We start from the raw sequence: 24113 nt of genomic DNA on the forward strand, positions 1-24113 counted from the left end.
GGGTGGCTGAAGGATGGTGCTGGCTGCACGTGGTCCTGGCTGTGTTGCATGGGTGGGCTGAGGGTTTCCAGACCACTGCTGCCAGCTGTAGACCCAGCACCGGAGACACCTGCATCGTTTGCATGTGCTGCGAGCAGTTGTGATGGGACAGAGGGTGCTCAGAGCTGCAGCTGCTTCATCCTAGGTGTCCCCCGGGTGGGCCGGAGCAGTGGGATAAGTTGGTCCCCTAGGGACAGGACTGGGCTGTTACCACCACCATTTTCTGCCCTGCAGGGGTGGGTGAGCTGCCACCCAGGCGGTGACCCCTTTTCTGAAAATGCCCAGCCTTGTTCCTCACTGGAGGAGTCTGATCTGGGTGACAGCTCTGACCCCTGGTCCCCTCTCTCATGTGGTTTCTTGTCCTTTTTTCCCTTTTTTAGAAAAGAAGGCTGCAAAAGACAAGAAGAAGAAAAGCAAGAAGTCTTCTGGGCTGGAGCTAGGTGCAGATGGCTCTTCTGTCCACAAGAAGAAGAAAAAGAAGGTGGGTGTGGATGTTGTTCCTGGTCAGCACAAAATGGCCAGTGTCCCAGGCTGCCCGGACAGAGAGGCAAGGGCCAGTCTGGCTGCTCCAAGTCAAGGGGGAGACACCTCTGCTGGGGAAGGGGTAGAGGAGGCTAAAGGTAGCCTGGGAGACCATGTTTTGGATGCCCCCTGAGCTGGTGGGGTAGCTGGGGCAGCTTTCCTCTCTGTCCTACCCCACTGTATTAGCAGTGCGGGGGTAGGCTCCACTCTCCAAACTGTCCTCTCTCCTAAGGAGAGAAGTGTAGCTTTGCTCGGTGGGGCTACCAGACTTGTCCCCGTCACCAGGTAGCGGGTGTGTGGGGGGGGTGGAAACCCCAGCAACACTTCCTGGCTTGCTTTGCTATCTCTAAGAGAGGAGGCTTCTGCTGCCCAAAGCTGGAGTGGGCAAGGGAGATGCAGGGAGAGGCTGGACAATGTGGGAGCGATGAGAGCAGTGTCTCTGGACCACGAGAAAGCTCGTCTATCCCAGCCCAGAGAGCTGATGGAGGGGGGAGAGCTGGGGGGATGCAAAGAAGCCTCCAGTGGCCGACACGCTGTGGGACTGGCCCTGCAGGGTCCTCTGCATGCAGCGCTTGTGCACGCACGGCCTGTGAAACCATCATCTCTCTCTGCTTCCTCTTAGAAGAAGAAAACCTCTGAGCTGGCGGGATCCTTGTGAGGAGGTACGTGTCCCGTGGGGTTGGCCCTTCAGTGTTGAACTCCAGTAACCCAAAGCCTGAGGTTTTAAAAACCCGTTGTGTTTTGAGTACTTGCCCTTCAGGCAAGCAGCATTGAACCCAACAACCTCAGAACAGGCAGAGGCGCGTGCACGCACACGTGCACACGTTTCTCTCCGGGAGGGCTGTGCTGTGCTGGCAGACGCATGTTCCTAATTTTGCTCCCCATCCCCCCCACTAAAAGCCACTGTCCAAGCTCCCTGTGTCCAGAGTAGCTGGATGGTTGCCTTCTTCCCCCTCCTTGCATTGTACTTGGCTTTAGCTGGATTCACAGGGACTGGGCCAAAGCCAAGCACTGCTTTGCAAGCCCACAAAGGTGAAGCAACACGGCCTTTGTCTGGCTGAGGTACGGGCAGCTTAAGAGCTTGTGAATTTTTATTTTCCTTTTTTGCTCCCTGAACGGAAATCCCCAAGCTCTTAAGCTTATGGTTCCCACAGGCGGCAGGAGTGCAGTGAAGTGCGTCTCCCCTCCTAGCTGTCATGCATCAGCCTCGGCTTAAGCTGCAGGTCCCATGACCTCCCCCCTCCTCTGCAGCTTCTCGCCCCACCAGTTCTGCCGAGCTTCTGGCACCCTTGGCCCAAATGGTGTCGACTTGCCCCTGCTGCTTTGGAGAAGCCTGCAGACAGGCTCTTCGGAGAAGGGAAAGCAGCTCAAGATTTCCCCCTCGGAGGCAGCATCAACATCTCTGGGAGTGAGGGGTTAAGTTGTCTGTAGTTTTTTGATTGTCCCCCCACTTTGGTCAGCGGACTTCCTGCCTGACCAGGCATGGCTAGGGAGGTTGCAAGGGTAGCACGTGGTCTCCTGGTGGAGACAGGGGGTGAGTTGTACCCCTGCTGCTGCCTGCAGGGGCCCATTATATGAACAGGTTGGGGTTTTCCATTCCTCTTGCACAAGGGCCCTAAGACCCAGAAGGAAAATCCAGCACAAAATTCAAAGTAAAGCAACTGCTTTGGAGCATGCATGGAAGGGAGGGGAGCTTTCCGTCTCTGGGGCAGCATTAGGCTCCCCCAGCTTCAGACTATCGTACGACCACTGGGTGGGGAGGACGAGGGGTGGTGCGTGGCTTTGGGCGAGTTGGCTGCTCATTGTGGGACTGGGATGCGCACGTTCCCCCACCTCTTTTAACTCGCGTTTCTCTCTTGTGCCTAAAGCGCTGCCTGCCCCGTGACTGCCGACGGTGAATGAATGGAGAAGCGTGGAAGTCGGAAAAGGGAAGCCCAGCAACATGAAAACTGGTTTTTTTTGTTTTTTTGGTTTTTTTAATCCTTTAAACTTCTAAATTGTAATTTATAAGGTCTTTTAACTGTGACTTGTAGAGCCGAGTGTTGCAACTCTCTGCCACCAACGCTTGGCTGGGGACAGAAGAAGAAAAGCTGGATGTCTTTTGTCCCATTCCCGAAGGCCCCCGTCAGCCATTGCACTATTCCCAGAGAAGGAAGCAGCCCTTGAGAAGGACGAGTAGTGCTTCCCCCTCGCAGAGGAGACTATGGCTTCCCCTTGCTGAGAGGATGATGCAGCTGTCTCGCTCCCCCCCTCCTCGCCCCAGAGCTCTATTTTTCAGAGGCAACTTCCACTCCTTGTGCGAGGGCCGCGTCTGTCTTTTTTGCTACCTACTGAAACACGGTTCTTTTTTGGGTTCACTTTTTATTACAACTAAAAACAAAAACGAGAGTTCACTGGGTCTCGCCCTCTCGGCATCTGTGTTCGCTTCATCGGGCCTCTGAGGCAGGGGTGTCCCCGGCTTTTCCTGTGCGTGAGGGAGCCGGTCTCAAAGGGAAGATGGTGGGAGGATGGGTGAAATTCTCTCCTGGGGCCTGCGTCCGTGAGCCTTCGACAAGAAGGCAGCACTGCTGGCTCTATTGGAGGTCTTGGCGTGTTGCCGAGGCCTCGGCTGCCTTGGCTTTGGTGTGAGGGAGTCCAAATAGGAACGGGGGCGGTCTCAAGGTGGGGGCAGAGCAGCTCCCTGGGGTCAGTGAATAGCTCCAGGGGGGTTTGCTGCTCTAGGTGAGCTGAGCCTTGGCTTCTTTGGCCTTTTCCCTCCAGTTAATGTGAGGCTTTTAACTTGTATGGCAGGAGAGGACAGCTGGATGAAGGGGCCTGTTGGGTGAAGGAGGTGGGTGTATAAAACCCTTTCCGCTTCCCCCTAACGTAACAGAGGAAGGCAGAGGGTTGCTACGTTCCAGCCTGTACTCATGGTGGGTCAAGGCCCATTCTGGTAGCCAATTGTTTTGGGGGTACGAGGAACCCTCCGGCCACTGTCTCCCCCGACTGCTGTAAATACTGCAAAGCTGGGAAGGAGCATGGGGCTCTGGCCGGCGGGAGCTGTAGAGTGAGGTGTCGTGGCAGGCGTGGAGCAGTCGGCTCGTGCTCTCAGTGCTCTTGGGTGGATAGCTCTTGACCCTATGCCCCTTCAAAGGGGAGAAGTGGATGCCCTTATCCAGCCTGTGTGTGTGAGGGGAGCAATAGGGACAGGGTCTCCAGAACTGTGCGCGTGCAGCATGTTGGCTTCGCTGAGCAAGCAAAGCCGAAGTTGTCTGTCCGGTGCTGGGGCAGGATTTGAGGCTTGGAGCCCCAAAGAAATCTCTCGTGGCGCTGCCCTTCACTGCACAGCTCCTGCAGCCCTTGCGTGCCCCATGCGCGGTGGCCCTTGCATGCCCCACGCAAGAGCTGTTGGCCAGGAGACCTTTTAGGAGGGTGGTGCTGCACCGGACTTGCGGCTCCAAGAGGGACCCAGTGTTTCAGAGCCTGGGACAGCCGATCCTTTCCTGTGTTACAAGCAGCCAGGCTCCAGTCTGGGGGAGGGTCCGGGGACCGTTCCTGGTGGTCTGGGAGCACAGTACCTTCATGTAGAGAGGCGGTGATCAGATGTGCCTGTTCCTGGGGACAGGACTGCAGGTCTCAGCTACCTTGGGAAAGCCCACTGTCTGCTGAAGGCTTCCTACTCCAGACCCTCCTAGCAGGATACCTCCGTGAGGCCCTAGCTATAGCCCCCCTCCCCTACTACAAGTGTGAGTTAAAACAGAATCGTTAAGCACGGGGATGTGGGTGTAATCAATTGACATCATCTGAAAGAAGAATTGGTAAAGGCACTTGGCAGGAATTTTGCTTCTGGTGTCTGATCTCAACTTCCAAATCTAGGAGCCGCTGTCTGGTATTATTGCTGGATGTGGGGCTGCCATCGACCCTGTCGGGGCATTTGTAAAGATTGCAGCTTTTGATGAATTGCTGTGCCGTGTGTTAGGCATCTCATTCACACAGGGGCTATCCAAGATGTTCATCTTGTGAAGGGTTTTGAAGCATCCAGCTCTACATCTCAGTTTGTTCAGCCTGACCCACGCTTTTCTGTCAAGGTCGTGCCTAAGGCGGGGGGACTCGTTTGGTGCTGGGATAAAACACGGTAGGAATAGATCTACCCGTTAAAAGAAAAGGGGAGTTACCAGGCCAGGTCTAGACCATGCCTTGGCCAAAAAGGGATAAGGCAAGCGCTAAGGGCTAATCTACTCTGCCATGGCCTGTAGCTTTGGACAAAAGGGAATTGGCTCCCAACCCTGCGGCCTTCCCTGCTAGGTGGGGCCCGAGGAAGCAGAGACTGTCCTGCTTTGGAGACCACTCCAGGAAGGGGTGTGAGTACTTGTCCCTGCATTCGCCAGTGGAGAAGGCTTCTGGGGCCGGCTGGCTGCATGCTCCCTCCTTCCATGCTCGGGACTAGCTGAGCTCCCCAGGGGAGAGGGGTAAGGAGCTGTTCAGGTACTAAGCAGTGTGACTGGATGGGGAGAGATGGGTTTGTCCCAGAAGGGATGGGTGGTGCGTGGAGCACTGAGAGATGCTCTGAGAGGGAGTCCAGAGCCCCTCCAGCATGGAAATACAGATAAGGGGGTGTGGGCACATGTGCATCCATGTACACGTGCAGCTCCATGCACGGAGGGGCATGGACAGGCTGAAAAACCCCAAGAGCCTGACGGATGGAATAACCGAGCCAGCTCGCACAAGCAGTCTCCCTCAAAAGTTTATTTGAAATCAACTTTCCCTTGGAATCAAGGTCAGGATCACACACATTCACACCCAGCATCTAGCTCCAGGATTAGCTCTTACCCTCCCCATTACAGATACATCCAAATGAAGCCAAGTTTCTAATTTCTTTCCTCTTAACCTTTATCTGCCTATGGGTTTAAAAAACAAAAGGAAGGAAGCTTGCACTCCTCTAGGTTTCTAATGTCTCTTCAGCTTACCTATTGCAATTAAAAAGCTTGGACCTCTGTTGCTGCTGAATTCAAGCTCTGTTCAGTATAAGAAAGCACTAAAAGGCCTTAGCATGAAACCATCTCTATCCTTATTTACAATTGCCTTGACTGGAGAGGCTTTCACCCCCTATACAAAGGTGGTCTGTGTGCTGGGAGGCACTGGGCCATCTGTGCTTCAGTGACTGCGGTCTGCAATGGGTCATTCCATAAAGGAGGGAAAATGGAGCGTGTGTCCCACCTTCTCTGTTTAATATCTCCCTAAAAACTGCTCTGAGGCTTATTGAGCTTGCGGGCTATGCTGCAGATAGCATCAAATAGACTGAGGGTCTACTCAAAGCACCTGTGTGGGTGTCTTTACCTGCCTGACTAGCCAAAAGGTGCCCAGGGGCCCAGGCACTGAAATGCCCCATCCTCCTCGGTTGGAGGTGAATAGAAGGGCACACTTGTGCTTTTTTGTCTAAAAACTCTCCGAATATTAAGCTGGGTTTCTGCAGTGCATCTTAGCATGGGGTGAGAAAGAGTCCCCAGCAAACAAGGATTTACAACCAACCCAATGTCCTGCCGTGCTAAGGGGATAAATATTAATAAATGCTGAACAGAGGAGCTCGGAGGCTGCTGCTGTTAATGTGATTCAGGAAAGCGGTATAAAAGCATGAGGGAAATAGAGCAGGGATGTGAGCTGTGGCTTTGCGTCTTGGTGCAAGAGGCCGAAGGTGCCTGGCATCTGCCTCTACTTGGCGATTTCTGGGGAGACATGGAGAAAAGAAAGGGATGAGAGGGGTGGAAGCAATGCTCAGTGCTGCCAGCTGCCTTTCTTTCAGTGGTCAGAGCATTTCTTCCTTTTCCATGCCAAAGACGAAGCCCCCGCCCGCCCAGATCCACGGCAGTCATACGCTGTGATGCAGCCCTGAGGATGGGATTTCACCCCTGCGTTCAGCAGCATCGGTGACAGCCCCCAGCACCCCTGCAAGGGCAGGACACGAATCCCCACAGGATTCTTCTTGCTGCTCTTGGTCCCAGCCCAGTACGTGGCCAGGACCATGTATGCCTGGGCCTTTGCCTCTCATCTTTGGGCATATCTACACCTCCCAACCATCTTCTGCTCCGGTCCACGTTCACTCCCCCATTTCCCAAACCTGAGCACTATTCATTGCCCCTTCCAAGCAGCCCCCTTCACCACCGAGCTGCCACAGCTGGCGATGCTGGACTGGCATGGCCTCATACCTTTGTCCAGCTTCAGCTGCTCCACGCCAGAGAACAGCAAGTCCTCGGGCTCTTCACCTGCAGGGAAGGGCAAAGACAGCTTCAGCATTGGCAGCCAGCCTTCAAAGCCTACCCGACTACGCAGCCATGCTAGCCCTCTCCCTCCTACCCTATATCAGCCTCTATTCCTGCTACTGCTACATTCACATGCGATTGCCGCCAGCCCCATACACTGAAGTAGACTCAGAAATGCCTCTGCACCAGCATCAGCTCATCTAAAGCGTATCATTTCTCTGGGCCTCGCTACCTGCTGGGTTTGGGATTGTCTTGTTCATAGATTCATAGATGTCAGGGTCGGAAGGGACCTCAACAGATCAAGTCTGACTCCTTGCCTAGGCAGGAAAGCGCTGGGGTCAGATGACCCCAGCCAGATGCCTACCCAGCCTTCTCTTAAAGACCCCCAAGGTAGGGGAGAGCACCCCCCCCAACTCTGCAGGGGGCCTGGCATAACAGTGCGATGAAAATGGGGACATCTCAAATCACCTCCTCTTTTGCCTTTGCAGACAAAGACCCTGAATATATTCCAGGGAGGCACTCTGGAGTGCGTGGGCTCAAACCCACATCGGTCACAGCTGAGATCATCCTACTGCTCTGGTTGTCTAAAGTAGGGTCATGATTTCCACACTGGGACGACCTTGGCCATCTCCATGTCATGAAGACAGCAAGGATTGCAGCTGCTCTTCCTACATTTTTGCAGGGCTCCATGCAGAAGTGACAGTAGCAGTGTGCTGGCACCAATGAGGGGCAATGCAATTCCTCTCTTGCAGGGGGTGGGAATAATACAGAGGCTTGACTCTTCAGCCAGCTGGGAGGGACCATGACAGCCCAACCTCAGCTGTTATCATCTCCACAATCCTTTTCCTGATACACAGCACCTCTCATGGTGTTACCTGGGCTCTTCCCCCCACCCCTGAGCTCTGGCGTCCGATCCTGGGAGGTGCCTCACAACTCTGTATTTAGCAACCCTAAAGCCTCGTCAGCTCAGACGAGCCAGAGCTTATGCAAAACGAGGCAGCTCCTGCACGCGCCTCTTGCTCCTCTCCCCCTTCCCCGCACAGGCGAAGAGCCATGAGCTCCATACCATGACAGTTGAGCTTCTCGCGGGTCTCAGTGCCTTCCACCTTGGTGCCGTTTTTGTAGACGCACCAGCAGTAGCCCGTGCTGGAATGGCACTGCTTGGGGAGGTAGTCTCCATTTTCATCGCACTGTGGGTGGAATCGGCCTGGGTAGATACCTCTAGGGCTGGCCTCCGCTTGGCATTTAGTTTGCACTAGTGATAAGCACAGGAAATACCGTGAATATATTTCACTCTTCCCTGCATGGCGGTGGGGGGGGGGGGTCTGTATAAACCTCCAAGACCCTTGGAAGCACTGAGTCAAGCCAAGTGGCAGCCTGCCTGGGCATGGAAAGGGTTGCAGGGCATGAGTGCCCTGAAGCTCTCAGCCACCCTGTTATGACCCTATCATGGGGGCGGAAGGGGGAGCATCAATACAAATGCTTCTTAACAGAAAAAGAATCCTAATTTGATTGCAGCGGCCTTATTCCTGCACAGGATTTCTCCCAGGGAACCTATTTAACCTAATGATAGCAACTGGTAATGGCTGCTGCTTCATGGAGGCATTCACATAAATTCTGCTAATGGAGATGCATCCAGGCACTGCTGGGTGACTAATCGCTGTGAAGTTCCAGGCATCGGGGCTTTTAGCACAGACGCTAAATGAAGATTAAAAGGAAGAAAAAAAGAGCGAATCCCAGCAAACCCTCCGTGTCAGAGCTAGTATCCGGCATGGGATTTCAGGTAGTTCTACACTCTTTCTTATTTTTTCCCCCCTGTAGATATTTAATCTTTTGAAATGCTGTCTTGTCCCATCCCGCAAGCAAAGCCCGCATGCATTGCTTGCTAGAGCTGGGGCTGAATCAGAGCAAGGGGTCATCCGCAAGGACGCCCCGTGGCTGTGAGAACTCAAAAAGGAGTTTTGCTTCCATCGATCGTGACATAGATGCTGGGACAGGGTGATAAGCAGAACCCACTTCAGTGCAATGGGCTGGTGCTCAGGGCAAACCCCTGGACTGCCAAGAGACAAAATGCTGAACGCTATTTGCACGGCATTCCTTTTTTCTATCGGGAGAAGGCCCTCGCTGCGACCAGCTGGGGACCCAACTTTGCAAAACCTCTGGCTCGAAGTGGGCTTCTCAATGCACCCAGGCTATGAGAGCTCAGAAAGGGAGAACCCTTGTTGCTAGGTCTTCTGCCAGCTCCTACCTTTGTCCACCTTTCTGGTCCTACAATAGCAGCTAGGGTGCAGGAGAGAAGAGGGGGCAAAAACCCAGAGGAAGGGAAAGATCCCTCAATACCGCAGAGCAAACCCAGGCCAAGGGCCAACATGTGTCTGTCGCCTCTGAGATGCTCTGACCCATGGATGGTAACACGGCAGCATGAGACCCATCTTAACCCTCAAGCAATTTGGTGATCTGTAAGCCCGCTACCTTTCACTGCCGGCATCTTAGTGGGTTCCTCGGTCTGGGGATTTTTGGCCATCTCGAAGAGCAGCCACTTGTGCATCCAGGACTCAAAAGACTGCAGGAGACCGAACCAAGGAAAAGGAACAACAGTTAGCATCAGTGCACGCTGCAAAGGCAAAGGCAAATGCAAATGCAAATGCACCGGGCAGCCAGCATGGACGTCCCCGGTCACCTTCCATCTCAGCAGGGCGATACTAGAGACATTGCAGCCTTCGCTGTATGAACTCTGAGTGTCTCAGGGCTCGGCGTCCTTTTGTCTCCCCCCCAACAGAGGCATGCCCACTCCACCTCCCACCCAGGTCCGCGTTCCCTGGAAGAAGGGCTAGGGATGAAGCAGCCAGAGCGCTAGCCGGGTGACCGAGTGTGAGCACTGACCTGCCAGTCAGAGTAGGTCATCGAGTTCTTCAGGTTTTTCAGGTTCTCCATCATGGAGTTTCTGAGCTCAGGGAACATCTTGCTTGGATCACCCATCTGCAAGTCACCAAAAGAGGCAGGCAGGCATGAATAGAGGGCACCTGTGCCTACCTCACATGGATACCTCAAAAGCCAAAGAAGCTCACACTAGCTGGAAGCCAGCTCCCAGGGATGGAGAGAAGCCCGAGCTGCCACTATAAGGCAGTGAGTCCCCCAGGTGGGTACGTGGGCAGATCAGGAGACAGAGGACTGTAAAAGTGAGGCTTCTCATACCTAAGTGGCTCCCCTCAACCCCCCCAAGACGGGCTGAAGAAGCAGAAAGAAAGGGGTCAGTTTGCCTGTGTGGCCCAGGCATGCAGACACAGGAGTCTGATGGGGCAGGTGCCAGGTGCATGGAGGTGGGTCTTACCAGCAGCAGGTGCTTGACCTGATCTTCAGTCTTGTTGCTAGCCGGGCCTGAGTTGTCCGTGGGCTGGGGAGAGAATTCAAATGGACACAGTCAGGGTAAAGACTGGAAGCAGATCTCCTGGAGCAAGAGCAGGAAAGGTGGGACCTGGCCAGCCCCTGTGGCATTCGTGTTCGACACACAAGCGTGAGTCCAAGAGCCATCAACAGAATGACTTGCCCCCCTCCCCAGGGTGGGTAGAAACACTGGATTTCAAGGCCCAGTTTAATGAAGACCCGTTGGAGCCTGTGTTGTCTTCTTGCATACGGCAGGCAGAAGAGCTGGGCAGTGGGGGATGCTGAACAGACCACTGCCTACTGTTCCTCCTTTCCAGCCCCTGCCTGCTCACTGCTCGGACTCGGCCCTAACTGCACCATACTAACGAGGCAGAGCAAGAAACGAATGGGCAGTGGGATGGGGATCCCAGTATCACTGGAGCAAGGGGAGGCAGAGATGTCAGTCCCAACCCAGTTCCCAATGGGCAGGTTGCAATACCCAAAGGAGATGCACCAGCTACCCCAACACCCCCTGGCAGTTGCAGTAATCCCCATGGGACTGAGCAAGCCCTACAGCGATTGTCCCTGCCCAAGGTCAGAGTTGGGAGACAGGAGGTCCAGGCCGCATCCCTGGTGGAACAAAGCCTGGGGTCAGCAGTGGAGGCTAGGAAAGGCTGCATCCTGCCTCAGTCACTCACAACCTGGACACCAAGCTTAGAAGGAGCCAGGCAATCGAAGTGCCAAGAGGACTAGGAATTGGCTGCAGATACAGCCATGTCAAGAGGGATCCGGCGGTCGTCTCTTACCCCGGCATCCATCTTCGATGCAAGCGGCAGCTCCCTCATGGCCATGGGCATGCTGATCATCGCCATCTTCATCTTGTTAGAGGACTTGCCTGGAAGGGGAAGAGAGGCGTAAAGAAAAGAAGAAAGGACCATTCTCAACTCTACCCCACTCAAGTCCGTTCTGGGGGTGACTTCTCCCCAAAACTGAAGTCAAGCCAGCAAGTGGATCCCAAGGTTTTAGTTGCGTGAAACTCAACCCAAAGATGAGGTCTAAAATGAATGAAGTCACCAACTCCGTGGCCAGTGCTCCAGCTACCCCTGGTAAGAGCCAGATGATTTCCCATGGGGGAGAGAGGTGGCAGAGAGCTACCTGGTGCCTGCTCAGATTGTCCCACAGGCAAACAAGGAGAGAGACTCACCTTGGGGGAGTTTCCTGCTCATCGACTCCAGCTGCAGCGTTTGCGTGGTCTTGGTGAGCTTGCTGATGTGGTTGCCCTGCTGATACACGAAGTAGACCGTCACGGCCTGGCCGGCGAGCAGCAGAGCCACCAGGATGGAGAGTGCAGAGTAAACTGCTCCACGGCTGCAGACAATCCTGGAAGACAAGGGAGAAGGAGGTGAGGCTGCTGCAATCTGAGACATGCCCACCCAAAAGCAGAAATTGCCCATCCAACCCACTCTCCACATTAAAGCCATGGCCTGAAAATGGGGTTATTAGCTCAGTTTCTAGTGCTAGACTGGAGCACCGCTGTTTCCAGCTTTTTTCTTGGGGGGACTTTTTCACAGGGTCAAAGAGTGGAGGAAATTTGTTCTGGGCATTCATCCTGAACCTGCCCTTTTGGAGAAGTCATCCCATTGACTTCCCCTGAACTCCGTGTGCCACCTTCGGTAAGGACTCTCCGGCCTTGGTGCAAAACTCGTTTTGTAAATGAAGCCAAATGAAATGCGTGGAGGCTGCATTTGTCATGCAGAAGCGAGATGGGGGTGCTAGCCTCTCTTCTCTGCATGCAAGAGCTGCTGGGGGAAGTGAAAGTTTTGTGAGAGGTGGGAAGTGCATAGTACATTTTCGTGACTGGGTGGAGGGGTGGGGGTGTTGGCTGGAAAAAAATATTATTAAGCATCTCTGAGACTTCAAAGAGGAGAGGTCAAATTGAGCTAAGAGGAGGAATTTCTGAAGTCACGTATGGTTTATTTGTGGGTATGGCAGTTCAGTTGGATTTCAATGCCTTTTCCTTCCATATTTTCCAGGCTTTCCTGAGTTAGGGTATGATCCACTGCCAGTTGAAGGCAGTGGCAAGATTACTTCTCCTGGGCACTGGATCGGCCCTCCTTGGTATCCTCAGCTTCACACAGGAGAGTCTATGGGAAAAGCTGGAGTCTACAGAAGACCAGCTTTATTACCTCTCCTCGTGTGCCTGAAATACATCTCGTGCACGTGCTTGAGAAAGGATTTGACAAGCAACAACTGCAAAAGTCACACACAGAACGGAGACCTTGGAAATCAGGCTGAAAAAATAACACCAGGGTAGATCCTTTCATGAGCAGGAATTACTTTGTTTGTGATGGGGAGGGATACACAGGTGACTGGGTGGCAAAGACGGATTTGATGGTGTACCAGGAGCACTACTGCAGAACAAACGGTAAATACAACCCTCCTACTCCCCCGCACTTGTATTCACTCCTCGGTTTTCTCACTGTTTTATCTTTCACGATTTAACAATTACAGTTCCTTTGTGAGTTCATTTATTTCCCTTTATTTTATTAACAGAAACTTTTAAGCGCCATTTTTTTTTCAACACAGCTGAAACAAATTGCTTTCAGAGGGGACAGCCAACGTGCTTTCATACACCTTCCCACTGGCTTTGGTTTCCTGGTGAAACTTTCACAAACGGCGCAGCCCAGCATTTTGGGGCGAGGAAAAAGAAACGATGCGACTAGCGGGGTGAAACGCAGTGAAAGGAACTCAGCTGGGAACGTCACAAGGGTTGGGAGATGGACGTCAAATTTCAAGAGGGCAAGTCCAGCCTCGGGTACACACACACAGCTCTCACTGAAGCCAGCAAGCGCCAGGCTTGGGATTCAACGTAAGCTCTGGCTGTTGCTTAAACTAGAGTGAATTAGCAAAGAGTATCAGAAGAAACGATTGGTGTCGTAGGAGGGCCAAGGAAGGGGTTATGGATGGAGAGGAGTCCAGACTAGCAGTGCAATTCCACCTTGCAATGGATGAGGTCAGGCAGGAGCTGAGCAGTCGCGTTGGGAGACAGGGCAGAGTCCCTTGTACCTGGCCTGGCACTCCTGCAGCCCGTGATTGCAAGGCAGCCTGGCAGGTGTAACAGGCAGAGGAGGGTGCTGCAGAAAAAGCAGCAAAATGGATCAGAGAGAGACCCTCAACTCACTAACCAGATGGCAAGAAGAACCCATCCAGGGTGGATCCAAGCCAAGAAGTAACCGAGGACACTGCAAATAAGCCTGTGGGGTTTGTGGCAGGAGAGGGAGCACCTTTTTGTTTTAAAGGAATCAGGACTCATGGTTGAGGTGATATAAAATCTAGTCGGTCTAATAAAAGCTATCACCTCGACTATGAGTCCTGATTGCTTTTTGCCTCTAGACCAAGACGGCTACAACCTGGATACCTGACACCTTTTTGTTTTAAGAAGTTGTAGATTCTGCTCCTATTCAAAAACAAGTACTGCAAACTCCTGGCCACTGATTTTACAGGAGCTGAATCCAGTCTCTCTCTGTTATCGGTGTTCAAACACTACCTCCTTGCTGCCGTCCTTCTGCGAGCTCTTCTGCCTGGGAACCCCTGACGTCACGAGATCTCTGGTGTCTCATTAGCAGAGGATGTGTGACTTGGCTTGTGGTTACAGAAACAGGGAAATAACTTAGTGGAAGGCAGCCAACCTGAAAACAATGATTACCCCCCTTGGCTCAAATTCACCATTTTATGCAGAACGGAGGGAAATATCTTTCCTTCCCAAAGCCCATCCAGGGGAGGATATAAGATGCATGGACAGTAAGAGAGACAGACCAGAGGACAGGGACAGCTGTGGTGTCCCCAAGCAGCTGGATAAATGGAGCACAGAAGATCCTGTTCCCCCAGGCCACACCTCCAGAAATGGGGTGGCAAAGGCTCCGGACACAGCATTGAGTAACTAAAAACGTGGCATGGAGTAATTAAAAAATTACTGATTGATTAGATGTTGTTTGCGCAGACCCCCACCCTCTGAGCACACACCACGACCAGATGGGGTCAAGCTACGCCGACAAGTCTGGTACTGGGGGCAGGTCTGAACAGGGCGTTGGACCCCAGGGCAGGACGAACAGCACAGGGCAAGAGGAAGCCATGATTGCAAGGACTTAACACAACATGATTCCCCGGTGGGGCTGGGGTTACATGGGGCTAGATCACAGGCATGGTCTCCCTCCTGTACATGAAAAGCTTTTGGAGAGGTTGGCAGACCCTGGCATGGATATTTCCTGGGCTTGCAGAGATGCGCCCTGACCGCCGTCACTTCGTACAAGGCAAATGGGACTCCTCGTGAGTCCAGGAGAGCAGGGGGAAGTCAAAGGTCCGACTTCCAGCCCTAAAGAGATCCCCAAACGCCCTCAGCCAAGCCTCTCTCCCCCTGTCCACTATGGCAGGAGCCCCTGGAGCCCTCCACCTATATACTCACCCCGCTCCCTCCTTTCTCCCCCTACCCAAAGGCATACAAAGGAAATAGGTGGGAAACAGATACCGCCGTGATCCCGAGCGCATGGTCAGGGCAGGCGCGGTGGTCTGCTCCGGGGTGGAGATCAGGTCGCTTCGGTCCTCTTCCATGGCGCTGGCTGGTTTGGAGGTGGCTCTGGCTGCCTGGCCCCTGGAGTGGCGAGCTCCGGCTGCTGCCCGCTCTGCTGCCGGGCTGAGACTGAAAAAGAAATTGGCTTCTGTTCCTTTGAACCTTCTGGAAGCCCCCAAAACAAGGAAGTGAAAGTTTTAAGGTCTCAACAGTTGGAAATACCCCAGCCAATCCTGCCCGCCCCCTCTAAGACCACATATAGACTTCAGCCGGACCCACCGTCTCAGGTGCAAGATTAGCAATTATCCGATTGGCCGTTCAAGGCAGCATCACTAGTTTCCAAGCAAACGTTTTCATTCACGGTCCTCAGCCCATAGAGTGAGAAATGAGCCACTGAGAACAAGGGAAAAGGAGTTTCCTCGTGTCTCAGATCTGACATCCCAAACAGCAATAACACCCTACTCCCAGACCAGCCCTGCAGCGAGATGGTTCACAGCCTAACGGAGGACCCACAAACCCTGCAAGGTCCAGCCACCTGCCCCCATGCTGGCCTGTGCTCCCCCGAGCGTGAGCAAAAGCAAGCCGCGGCAGGTTTTTGCTCCCTGCTGTAAGCTGCCCCATTATTTTCAGACTCCTAGGGCTAGATGCTGTGCTGATCCTAAGGCAGCAAATGACTTGCACAGAGCGATTGCACCACCCAGGCACCTGGCCCTTACTTTTCACTTATTTTCACTTGCAAGGAGAAATATGGCACTCACTCAGTCCCTTCATCTCTTGTGCTAATTAATCAGGGCTGCCTTACCCCTCCCTCACAGACAGAAGAGGGGGTCCCTTATTAAACAGCACCCCCAAACCTTCAAAAACAGAACAAAACACACAATTCTGAGATTTAAAAACAAAGAAGGCATTCTCCTTTGGGCTGAGCTCTCTGCTTTTTTTTTTATTTTGGGCTGGTTAATACATCAGCTCCTCAAGCAGGAGAGTCTGTAAAAAGCATTGGTCTCTGCTTTATCCCCCCCCCCCCCCCCCCCAGCCCTCAACCTGGCCTCTCTTTCCTAATTCAAATTGCTCCCAGCTTGGTACAGCGTGCTCGTCTTCCAGACTGACCAGAAACCACCCAGCGTCCAAGCAGTGGTGGCCTTAGGGTTGCTGGGGCCCTGGACAAGAGAGTCATTTGGGACCCCTTAGAGGCTTAATTTTGATGACCTATACGCAAGTCGGACATTTGTTGCAGAATTTTGGGGCCGCCTAAAGTGTAGGGCCCCGAGCGGTCACCCGGTTTGCCCTCCTCTAAGGCTGTCGCTGGTCCAAGCCACCCAGCAGCTCCCCACGACAGCCAGGAAAACAACTGGGTGCTGGGCACTGCGGGAAACCTGGCTTTTATCCTTAATGCAAACTAAAGATAACCCAGGACCAAAGCTGACCTAGTGAAAATGCCATGTCTGAACAGGTTTGGTTTGGGAGATAAGAACCTAGTTCTGCAAAACCTCACTCGTGGGGGAAGAGAATGACACATAGAAAGTCTCACAGCTAACAGGACTGATCATGTAAGTAAATATTAGTAGCTGAAGTAAGCCCTGGCAGACCTGGATCTTGAGCTACGTGCGTATGTAAGCTGTGTGGATCAGTTTTTCTGCTAAGAAACAACAATCTATCCAGCCACTGGCCTGGGTGTTATGTGGGGCTCCAAGCACTAAGGTCAGGATAGCTGTAGTTATTCAGGGATTACACATTTAAATCAGAATAAATGAAGCATGTCAATGTGCAGTTGGTTTCAAACAACTTTGGAAATTAAACCAGAGCACCGCAGTGCTGCAGCAGTCCTTGTGAGGGTCTCTGAGCACAGAAGTCAGGGGCTTCATCAGATCATAGGAAAAAAAATGGTTAGGTGGGTACTCAGGGGGTCACCTAATCCAATCCCCTGCTCAAAGCAGGATCCTCCCCATCTAAAACCTCCCAGATCAATGTTTGTCTAACCTGCCTGTAGCAGTTTGCCAGCCCACGGAGCCTGGGGACAGGCTGCAGGCTTGCAAGGTTTACAGCCCAGCTGGCAGCTGCAAGGGATGATTGCAGGCTGCCTAGGCACCTGGGCCAGCTGAGAGAGATGATTAGCTGGCAGGAAGATGAAAGGCTCCCAGGAAGGGGAGCCAGAGGGAGAGAGAGATTTCCAGAGGGGGGACAGATAGGCTCCTAGGGAGAGGTGCTAGAGGCAGCCAGACAGCGAGCAGGTGGGTCAGCTCATGGTGGAGCCCGGGGACCATGCCTGCAGTGCTGTTATCCTGAGCATCAGCTTGCGATTGTGAAGATGAGCACTGGGCATGCAGAGACTGTGAGTGTCTTAGAAACCGTGTATATCGTGTATGTTGATTGACTGCTGCCGGGAGGCAGCTTGCCCTGGGGAGCGTGGGTGACAAATGGAGGCTGTTAGCCTGTAAAGGGACACTGAAAGATTGAGTGTGGATCTGATAAACCCTGAACCTGCTACACTGCCTCCAAAACCCTGTGGCAATGGAGATCCCACAACCTGCCTAGCTAACCCATCCCGAAGCTTGACCACCCTGGCTGTTGGAAAGCTTCTCCTTATATTTAACCTCGTTCTTTCCTTATGTCTCTGCTCCCCGGAGAAATCCTGGTTACCTGTCTTCACACATGGCCATAGACCCACACTGGGGACTCTGAACCAAAATCCAAGCGTCCGCCGAGCCTAGCAGGGAGTTGCAGAACTCTGTATCAGGCTCATCCTGATTATCGAGGCCCCAGACATAACCGTACGTAATCTTGGCACAGATGTTATTTTGGGTGTGGAAGTACAAATAATCCTATTGGGCACTCAAGCAGCATCACTTGTTTCTAGGGCAGGCTTTGCATTTGTAGTCCTCAGTCCACAGAGTTACGAGAAGAGGATGAAACGAGCAGAGCCTGCCTACGAACTGTGACGTGCCCTTCCCAAGGAAAATATGTTGTAATGTGCCCTCTCCCAAATCAGCACTGTAGTGTGATTTACTTTTTTTTGGTGCAGATCGGGATGGAAACTGCAATGTTTGATCATAAATACACTGGCCCACACCGTGGTCTCACAACAGGTATCCTGAGTTCACCTGAACAAGTTAAGACCCAAACCTTGTGGGCTGGGGACACTTCGTGCCCTCTGGGGGGGCCTACACGGGCATCTCGGGACCAAATGCAACCCCCTGAGTCGGATGCTCTACTCATGTCTGTAAATGACTCCCATGGCATTAGGTCACTTTACACCGTTTAAGCGCCTGGCCCTTGACTCTTCCATGTTTTCTTTCTGCATCTTCCAAAATGATTACATGGAGGAAATCCCCATTTTTAGCCCTTTTTCAAGGTTAGCGTGGGAGTCCTTTTCTAAACAAGACCCTACCGGATTTAAAGGGAAAAGAGTAAATGTTTCACTTGGCTTTTTCCACAGCTTCTCCTTCAAGCTGAGATCTCTCTACCTTTTTTTTTTTCTTCAGTGCACTTTCTATTTGACTAACTCTCCAGCTTCTTGAGCAAATGAGAAAATACTTTATATAGGCAACAATGCTTTACTTGCAAGGGCATTACTCAACACTGACTCTTCATCCCCTACTTCACCTTCAACTCAGTGCCAAACTCTAGTGATCAGCTCCTTCAAGCATCAGATTTTGGGGAAAATACTCAAGCTGCCCAGCAGCCCCCAGTAACAGCAACGAAAGCCTCTGGGTGCTGAGCACTGCTGACTATCTGGTCTTAATCCTTCATGAGAACTGAGGAGAGTCCTTATAAGAACTTGTTGAAAGAGTGATGCATCCTAAAAGAGACGGGGTGGCTTTGACTAAATGTGGTATCTTTTATTAGACCAACCCTAAAATGCATCCTAAGAGATTCAGTTTAGAGCTTAATGACCTCATTTACAAAACCTCACTCCTGGGAGCAAGGAAGACACGAACAAGATGACCCTACCTAAGTGAAGGGGGGTGATTGTGTGGGCAGGGATTATTTGGGTAAATCAATGATTGCAGGCATGGGTCCTGTGATACCAGGATTTCTAAGCTCTGAATTATGTGCCTATAGAGCAGGCTTCTTTCCTGATGGCTTCTTGGCATATTAAGACACACTGGGTGCACATCTACATGAGATGCAGACTGCACGGTAGGCTAATAACGCTGTGCAATAGCGTGCCGGGCAAAACCTGTGCTAATACAGTACTGTGTAGTAGTATTAGGCTGATGCAGTTAGTAGCACTGGCATACTTTTTCTAGTGACACTGTGCAGTAGCATGAGTTATTGTGCATTGGTTATCCAAGTACTAAACTTAATGTGCAGTAACTATGGCACATTAATGAACACGTAGATGTGCTCAGTGATATTCTCTCCTGCATGTGGTTGGAGGAATCCGACACGGAGGTCAACATGGGGATCACATCTTCAGGGAAGACGAAATGGGGTATTTTAATGTGCAATCAGTGTAGGCAACATAAGCAAATGAGCATTTTATGATGGAATTGTTCCCTCCTGGGTTGCAACTGCATGGAAGTCAGGACATTCATAGGCTGTGCTCCCCACTGAAATCACACGATGGTGGACCATGCTGCAGATCTTGCAGCAAAACCCAAGCTTCCCCTGGGCTTGGGGGCCACAGCTCAGGAGTCTGTGTTCAGCTCTTCCCTGACATCAGGGGCCCCAGCACAACCATACATAGAGTTCAGCCAGAGCTGCTATTCTGGGCGTGAAATTAGGAAATAATCTTATTGGGCAACATCACTTGTTTCTAGGGCAGGGTTTGCATTTCCAGTCCTCAGCCCACAGAGTTCTCTGGAGAGACTGAGACCAGCCTCCCACCTGTAACGTGTCCGCTCCAAGAGCAGCATGTTCACGCTCCTGAGTCAGCTCTGCAGGGAGAGACGTGGCAACCCAGGGGAGAACTGCAGATATTGCATTGGTTAGCAATAGACACCCCAGCCCATTCTTTCCATAAGACGCAAGCCTTTACTGCATGGGACCGTGCTGGGGCACGCTGCTGTGAAAATCCCTGCCCCAACTTCCTTGCATGCAGACCGGCCTCTGGCTTCTTTACTATGCACCCCGTGCAGGAAGAGCACACACACCAACTGCTGCAGCTTCTTTAGCCTGACGAAGGGTTTTTGAACCCGAAAGCTTGCTTAATAACTATTCTCCAACCATTTGGGTTGGTCTAATAAAAGATATCAAATTCACCCAAGGAACCTTGTCTGCCCACACCAACTGCAGGTGCTTACTCAGTGTGACAAAGGGTGTTTGTATCCGAAAGCTTACAAAGAAGATTTTCTCCAATTATTTGAGTTGGTCTTATAAAAGATATCAGATTTACCCAAAGAACCTGGTCTGCCTATGTCCTCAGACCAACACAACTACAACCTACACCCTTCCAACCTCTACCTCCCAGTCCTGCAAGTCGTGTCACTGCTCTTAGAAAAGCCGCATGCACCCAGCATCTATGTCCTGGCTGCTCCAGAGCCTAAGACCTGATGCTGCATGAACACCAAAGCATGACTTTTTTTCTGGCATGCATTACAGAGAGGCACAAGTGGGCAGGCTCCCGGGCACTGTGGAGTAAATGCGCCCCAAGCTTCTGAGCCTTTTTAGGGACAAGTCACGGGGCATGGAGGCAGATTTGTGCACTCTGCCTCATGCCTTCAAGGGGGAAATGCAACTCCTTGGGGCTGGATGCTTTGGCCTAAATCAGCAAATGGCTTCTTGTGATTATGCAGCTTTACACCAGTGGAGCAGCTGGCCCTTCGGTTCTACCGGCTTGCACCTAGTAACTTCCGAAATGGTGGTTTGGGGGCGCCGTGATGGAGTCCACAGCAAGGACTTATCGGCTGTTCCTCAGGGCTGTAGGAGACTCCTTACTAAACCCTCTGTTCTTCTGAACAAGAAGAGCCCAGGCGCCAAGATTTTTAATAAGCTTTCCTTCAGGCTGAAGTCTTTCCGCCTCTCCTCAGCACGTAGTGCCTTTGGCTCACTCTTCAGCTCCTGAAGCATGTGGGGAAACATTTAACTTTGGCACGACTGCAAGAAAGCATTTGTATTGCTAAGCATTGCTTCAGGCTGGCATGAGATACGGCAGAGAGCTCAGCTTCCATTTAGACACCTACCTGAAGTCACCAGATCTGGGGATGAGCTCAAGCCATCCAGCAGCCCTCTGTGATGGCAACAAAAGCAGGTCCCAGGAAGAGCCAGGGAAGCCGTGGGGTGCTGAGCACGGTGGAAAAACTGACCTTAATGCTCAATGTGAATTAAAGAGAGTCCCTGAGCAGAACTGACCTAATGTAAATGATGTGTCTGGGCAGAGTGGGTTAAGAAATAAGGGGCCAAACCTCATTCATGGGGGCCAGAATGATTCTGATACAGCAAGAGACCCTTACAGAAGCCAATGGGGCTGCTCGTGTGAATGGGCCTCGCTTCTGCAAGGCCAAGCCTGCAGATCTGGCTCTGCACCACTGGTATTCAGGATCTGTATATCGTTCAAATGCAAAGTCTGTTCATTTCTGATCCTACCGAGATCCACCCTCCTGCATGTCACAAGATGGATCGTAGTATCTGGAGCATCAAACATCGGGGTCTATGTCGCATATTTATTCAGGGATGACACCTTCAAATAAAAATAAACGGAGCATCTCAATGTACAACTGGCTTTAGGAGCAATGCATTCCAGTAATGTTACCTCGGAGGTTTCAGTACATGAAAGGCAGGAGATCTGTGCTCTCCCTAGAAATCCTAAGGACCCACATGCTGAGTTTGGGACTGACATCAGACCCTCTTCAATGCTCTGGGAAGAGGGGTGGCATGGACCCAGTGCTTTCATTCAGGCACATCTCAAGCTTGAAGACATATGAACTGACAGCACACACAGCAGAACAAAATCCCACATAGAGACGTGGGAGCTAAGTACCAGCTGCTACTGGAACAATTATTTGGGGCTTTTATAAATCTCCATCATGTTGCACTAACGGTTTCTTTTGGATTTGCAGCACCGGTGATAATATTTTGCGGTTCTTCAGCACCTTCATCTGCCCGGTTCAGACCTCGTCCTGGACATTATTCTTCTAATCATTATTAAACTGAGCCCATTCATAGACTGCCCAGAGCACGGTGCTCCAGCAACTTGCACAGTGAGGAGCTCAGGGCTTTGTAGTTGAATCAGCCTGAGTCTTGAATCTCTTCCTAGTGGATGCCAAGCTTACCCTTAAATGTCATTTCAGCAGGAACAAACATGAAACCACACAATATCTGAGACAGAAGGGAGGTGGAGCTCGTTTCGGCTGTCTGTGAAACGCAGGTGGAAGTCCCTAAGGGCTCCAGCCAAGAGTTGACTGCCCTCAGCCCATAGCAACCATCACAGCCATTGGAAGAGGAGAGCCCAGCCTGCTCCTGAATCAGGAAAGCCAACACCGCTATGCCACTCTTCCTCCACCTACCCCTTCCAGGTCTCCGGATGAGACCCCTGGCACAGTGCAAAGCCTTGTCCTGGGTGAGAGCACGACATGCATCTTCAGAAAGAACAAGGGTTTTCATCCTCTTCAGACTCGGGCAGCACTTACAGATGCTTTATGTCCAGGCTGGGCCACACAGGGAGATGCACAGCATCCTACCTGGTGCTGGGACACTGGTGCTACCTACTGCCGCACCAGCAGAACTTCCCAGGGCATCTGGCCCTCGCCTCTTCACGCTGAGCTAGTCAGAGGCTGCTTAGCCAGTAAGATCTGGCAGGACTGTGCAGCCAGATTGTCTGACATGCTTTCAGGTCTCCACAAGTTGATTCTTAACGGATGTTGTCTTGCTCGCTGCTATGGGAAACAGTGCACAAGGTAGGGATTCCCCTCCTGGAGACGTGGCCTACAAAATGTCCGATCGACAACACCAGAAGCTTCATCAGCCATGAGGAGCAGCCCAGATTTCCAGTGAATGGATTCGCAGAAAAGGGAACTGGCTGTGGACACTGTTTCTCTTCCCCATTTGTCACTTCTCCTCTTCGGGGTTTCTACGGCTCGATGGAAAACTAGTTCAAAACCACAGCAGCAAGGCAGGCATTGCAAGCAGCGAGGCCAGACAATTTCTGCTGCATGCAGTTGTGCCCTGATCAACGGGCCAGACCGAGGACAGGATTTCCTGTCCAATAACACAGGCTCCAGGCAGGAGGGAGCAAGGTACAGTCAAGGTGAGTTGCTGTTTGGGCCAGCATCAAGGCACATGTTCACAGGCTGACACATGCAGGAGCACCTGACCTGGGTGCTGGGCAAGGAGTTTGCAACCTCCCCTGCTACAGATCCCCAGGAGAGCTCCCGGTCAGCACAGGCCGGGGACAACCAGAAACTCTGCTTCGCGCCCATTTCTTTTCTAAAGATTTACAGTTTGTTCATAGTTTCATAGATGTCAAGGGCTGGAAGGGACCTTACAGATCATCAGGTCCAGCCCCCCCTGCATAAGCCAACTCCTCAGGCCATCACTAAGGGGAGGCAATAGGAACATTTGCCTGAGTAAGGACTCAGAGAAGCCAAGGAAAGACCTGGGATCTGGACACTTAATATTTACCTGAAGCTTGTGACCTCTGGGGAAGGGTTGATTTCCTTTGGTCCTGACCTTTGACTGCGATTTCTGGTTAGAAGTAACCACACAGAGAAGACTCTGCTGCCTCTGAGAGCTTGGCTCTACCTGCAATTCAGAATGGAAAGATACACTTGGGTTTCACTTCATCCCTTGGAGGAATATACTGCAACACCCCGGCCTTAGCAGGAGCCCTGGCACATGCTTCCAAAGACAACACTTGCTCCTCCGCCCTTGGCCCACTAGCTATTCCCCGTTAGTGCTACACCTGGAGGGAGCGAAGGGCTGTGATTGCAATCATGCTGCCAAGAGTTGCAGAGCTGTGGAGGAGGGAAGGTTTCTGGCAGAAGGGACCCAGGGCAGACTGGAATTTGGTTAGAGTCCCAACCTGCCTCTCGAGATTAGTAATGACCCATGGAAAATTAAAGGCTTCTTGTACGGGCCATCACCTCTGCTACCTGTACAAAACAAGAAGCAGGCGCCAGCAGTGAACCCGTGGCTAGCTTGATGCAACCAGGCTGCAACAGGTCTCAACGCTTCCCTCCTCAGCTACCCTTGCCATCAGCGCATTCAGCTGAGCAAGCCATGCGAATGCCATCAATCGGGTTGAAAGGGAAAGCACAGAGGAAGATTGTGAACCCACTGCATTTAACCTTTTGATGCCAGCCATTCTCCATCGTGCAGCACAGCCTATAAGCCAAGACAGACACCTGGCCTCTATTTTAGATCCCCGATACAACAGCTCCCTCTGAAAACGCTGACGCAGTCTCATTGCTTTAGCTCCTGTGGTGTGTTTGGGAAGCACTCTGCTGTCT

The 24113-nt window shown here is 52.1% G+C and overlaps 2 protein-coding genes across 4 annotated transcripts in view; one reads left to right on the forward strand and one right to left on the reverse strand.

Moving 5' to 3' along the window:
- Positions 1–2954, forward strand: part of TCOF1 (treacle ribosome biogenesis factor 1) — a 29502-nt gene extending 26548 nt beyond the window's left edge. For all 3 annotated transcript variants that reach the window (XM_059712916.1, XM_059712917.1, XM_059712918.1), the window contains 3 exons: positions 420–520; positions 1184–1223; positions 2430–2954. In XM_059712916.1, the coding sequence (XP_059568899.1) occupies positions 420–520; positions 1184–1219 (137 nt within the window). In that variant the 3' untranslated portion in view covers positions 1220–1223; positions 2430–2954. The remainder of the gene's footprint in view (positions 1–419; positions 521–1183; positions 1224–2429) is intronic.
- Positions 2955–5268: 2314 nt separating this feature from the next.
- CD74 (CD74 molecule) lies at positions 5269–14917 on the reverse strand. The gene is made up of 9 exons (XM_006275377.4): positions 14686–14917; positions 11365–11540; positions 10967–11055; positions 10129–10191; positions 9681–9776; positions 9270–9360; positions 7864–8052; positions 6744–6800; positions 5269–6263 (listed from the first exon to the last, which is right to left on the reverse strand). Exons 1-9 carry the CDS (start codon positions 14766–14768, stop codon positions 6250–6252), a joined length of 858 nt encoding a protein of 285 aa, XP_006275439.1. The 5' UTR covers positions 14769–14917; the 3' UTR covers positions 5269–6249.
- Positions 14918–24113: the final 9196 nt, after the last annotated feature.

This window comes from Alligator mississippiensis, chromosome 9 (genome assembly GCF_030867095.1).
Source record: "Alligator mississippiensis isolate rAllMis1 chromosome 9, rAllMis1, whole genome shotgun sequence".
NCBI classification, from domain to species: Eukaryota; Metazoa; Chordata; order Crocodylia; family Alligatoridae; genus Alligator; species Alligator mississippiensis.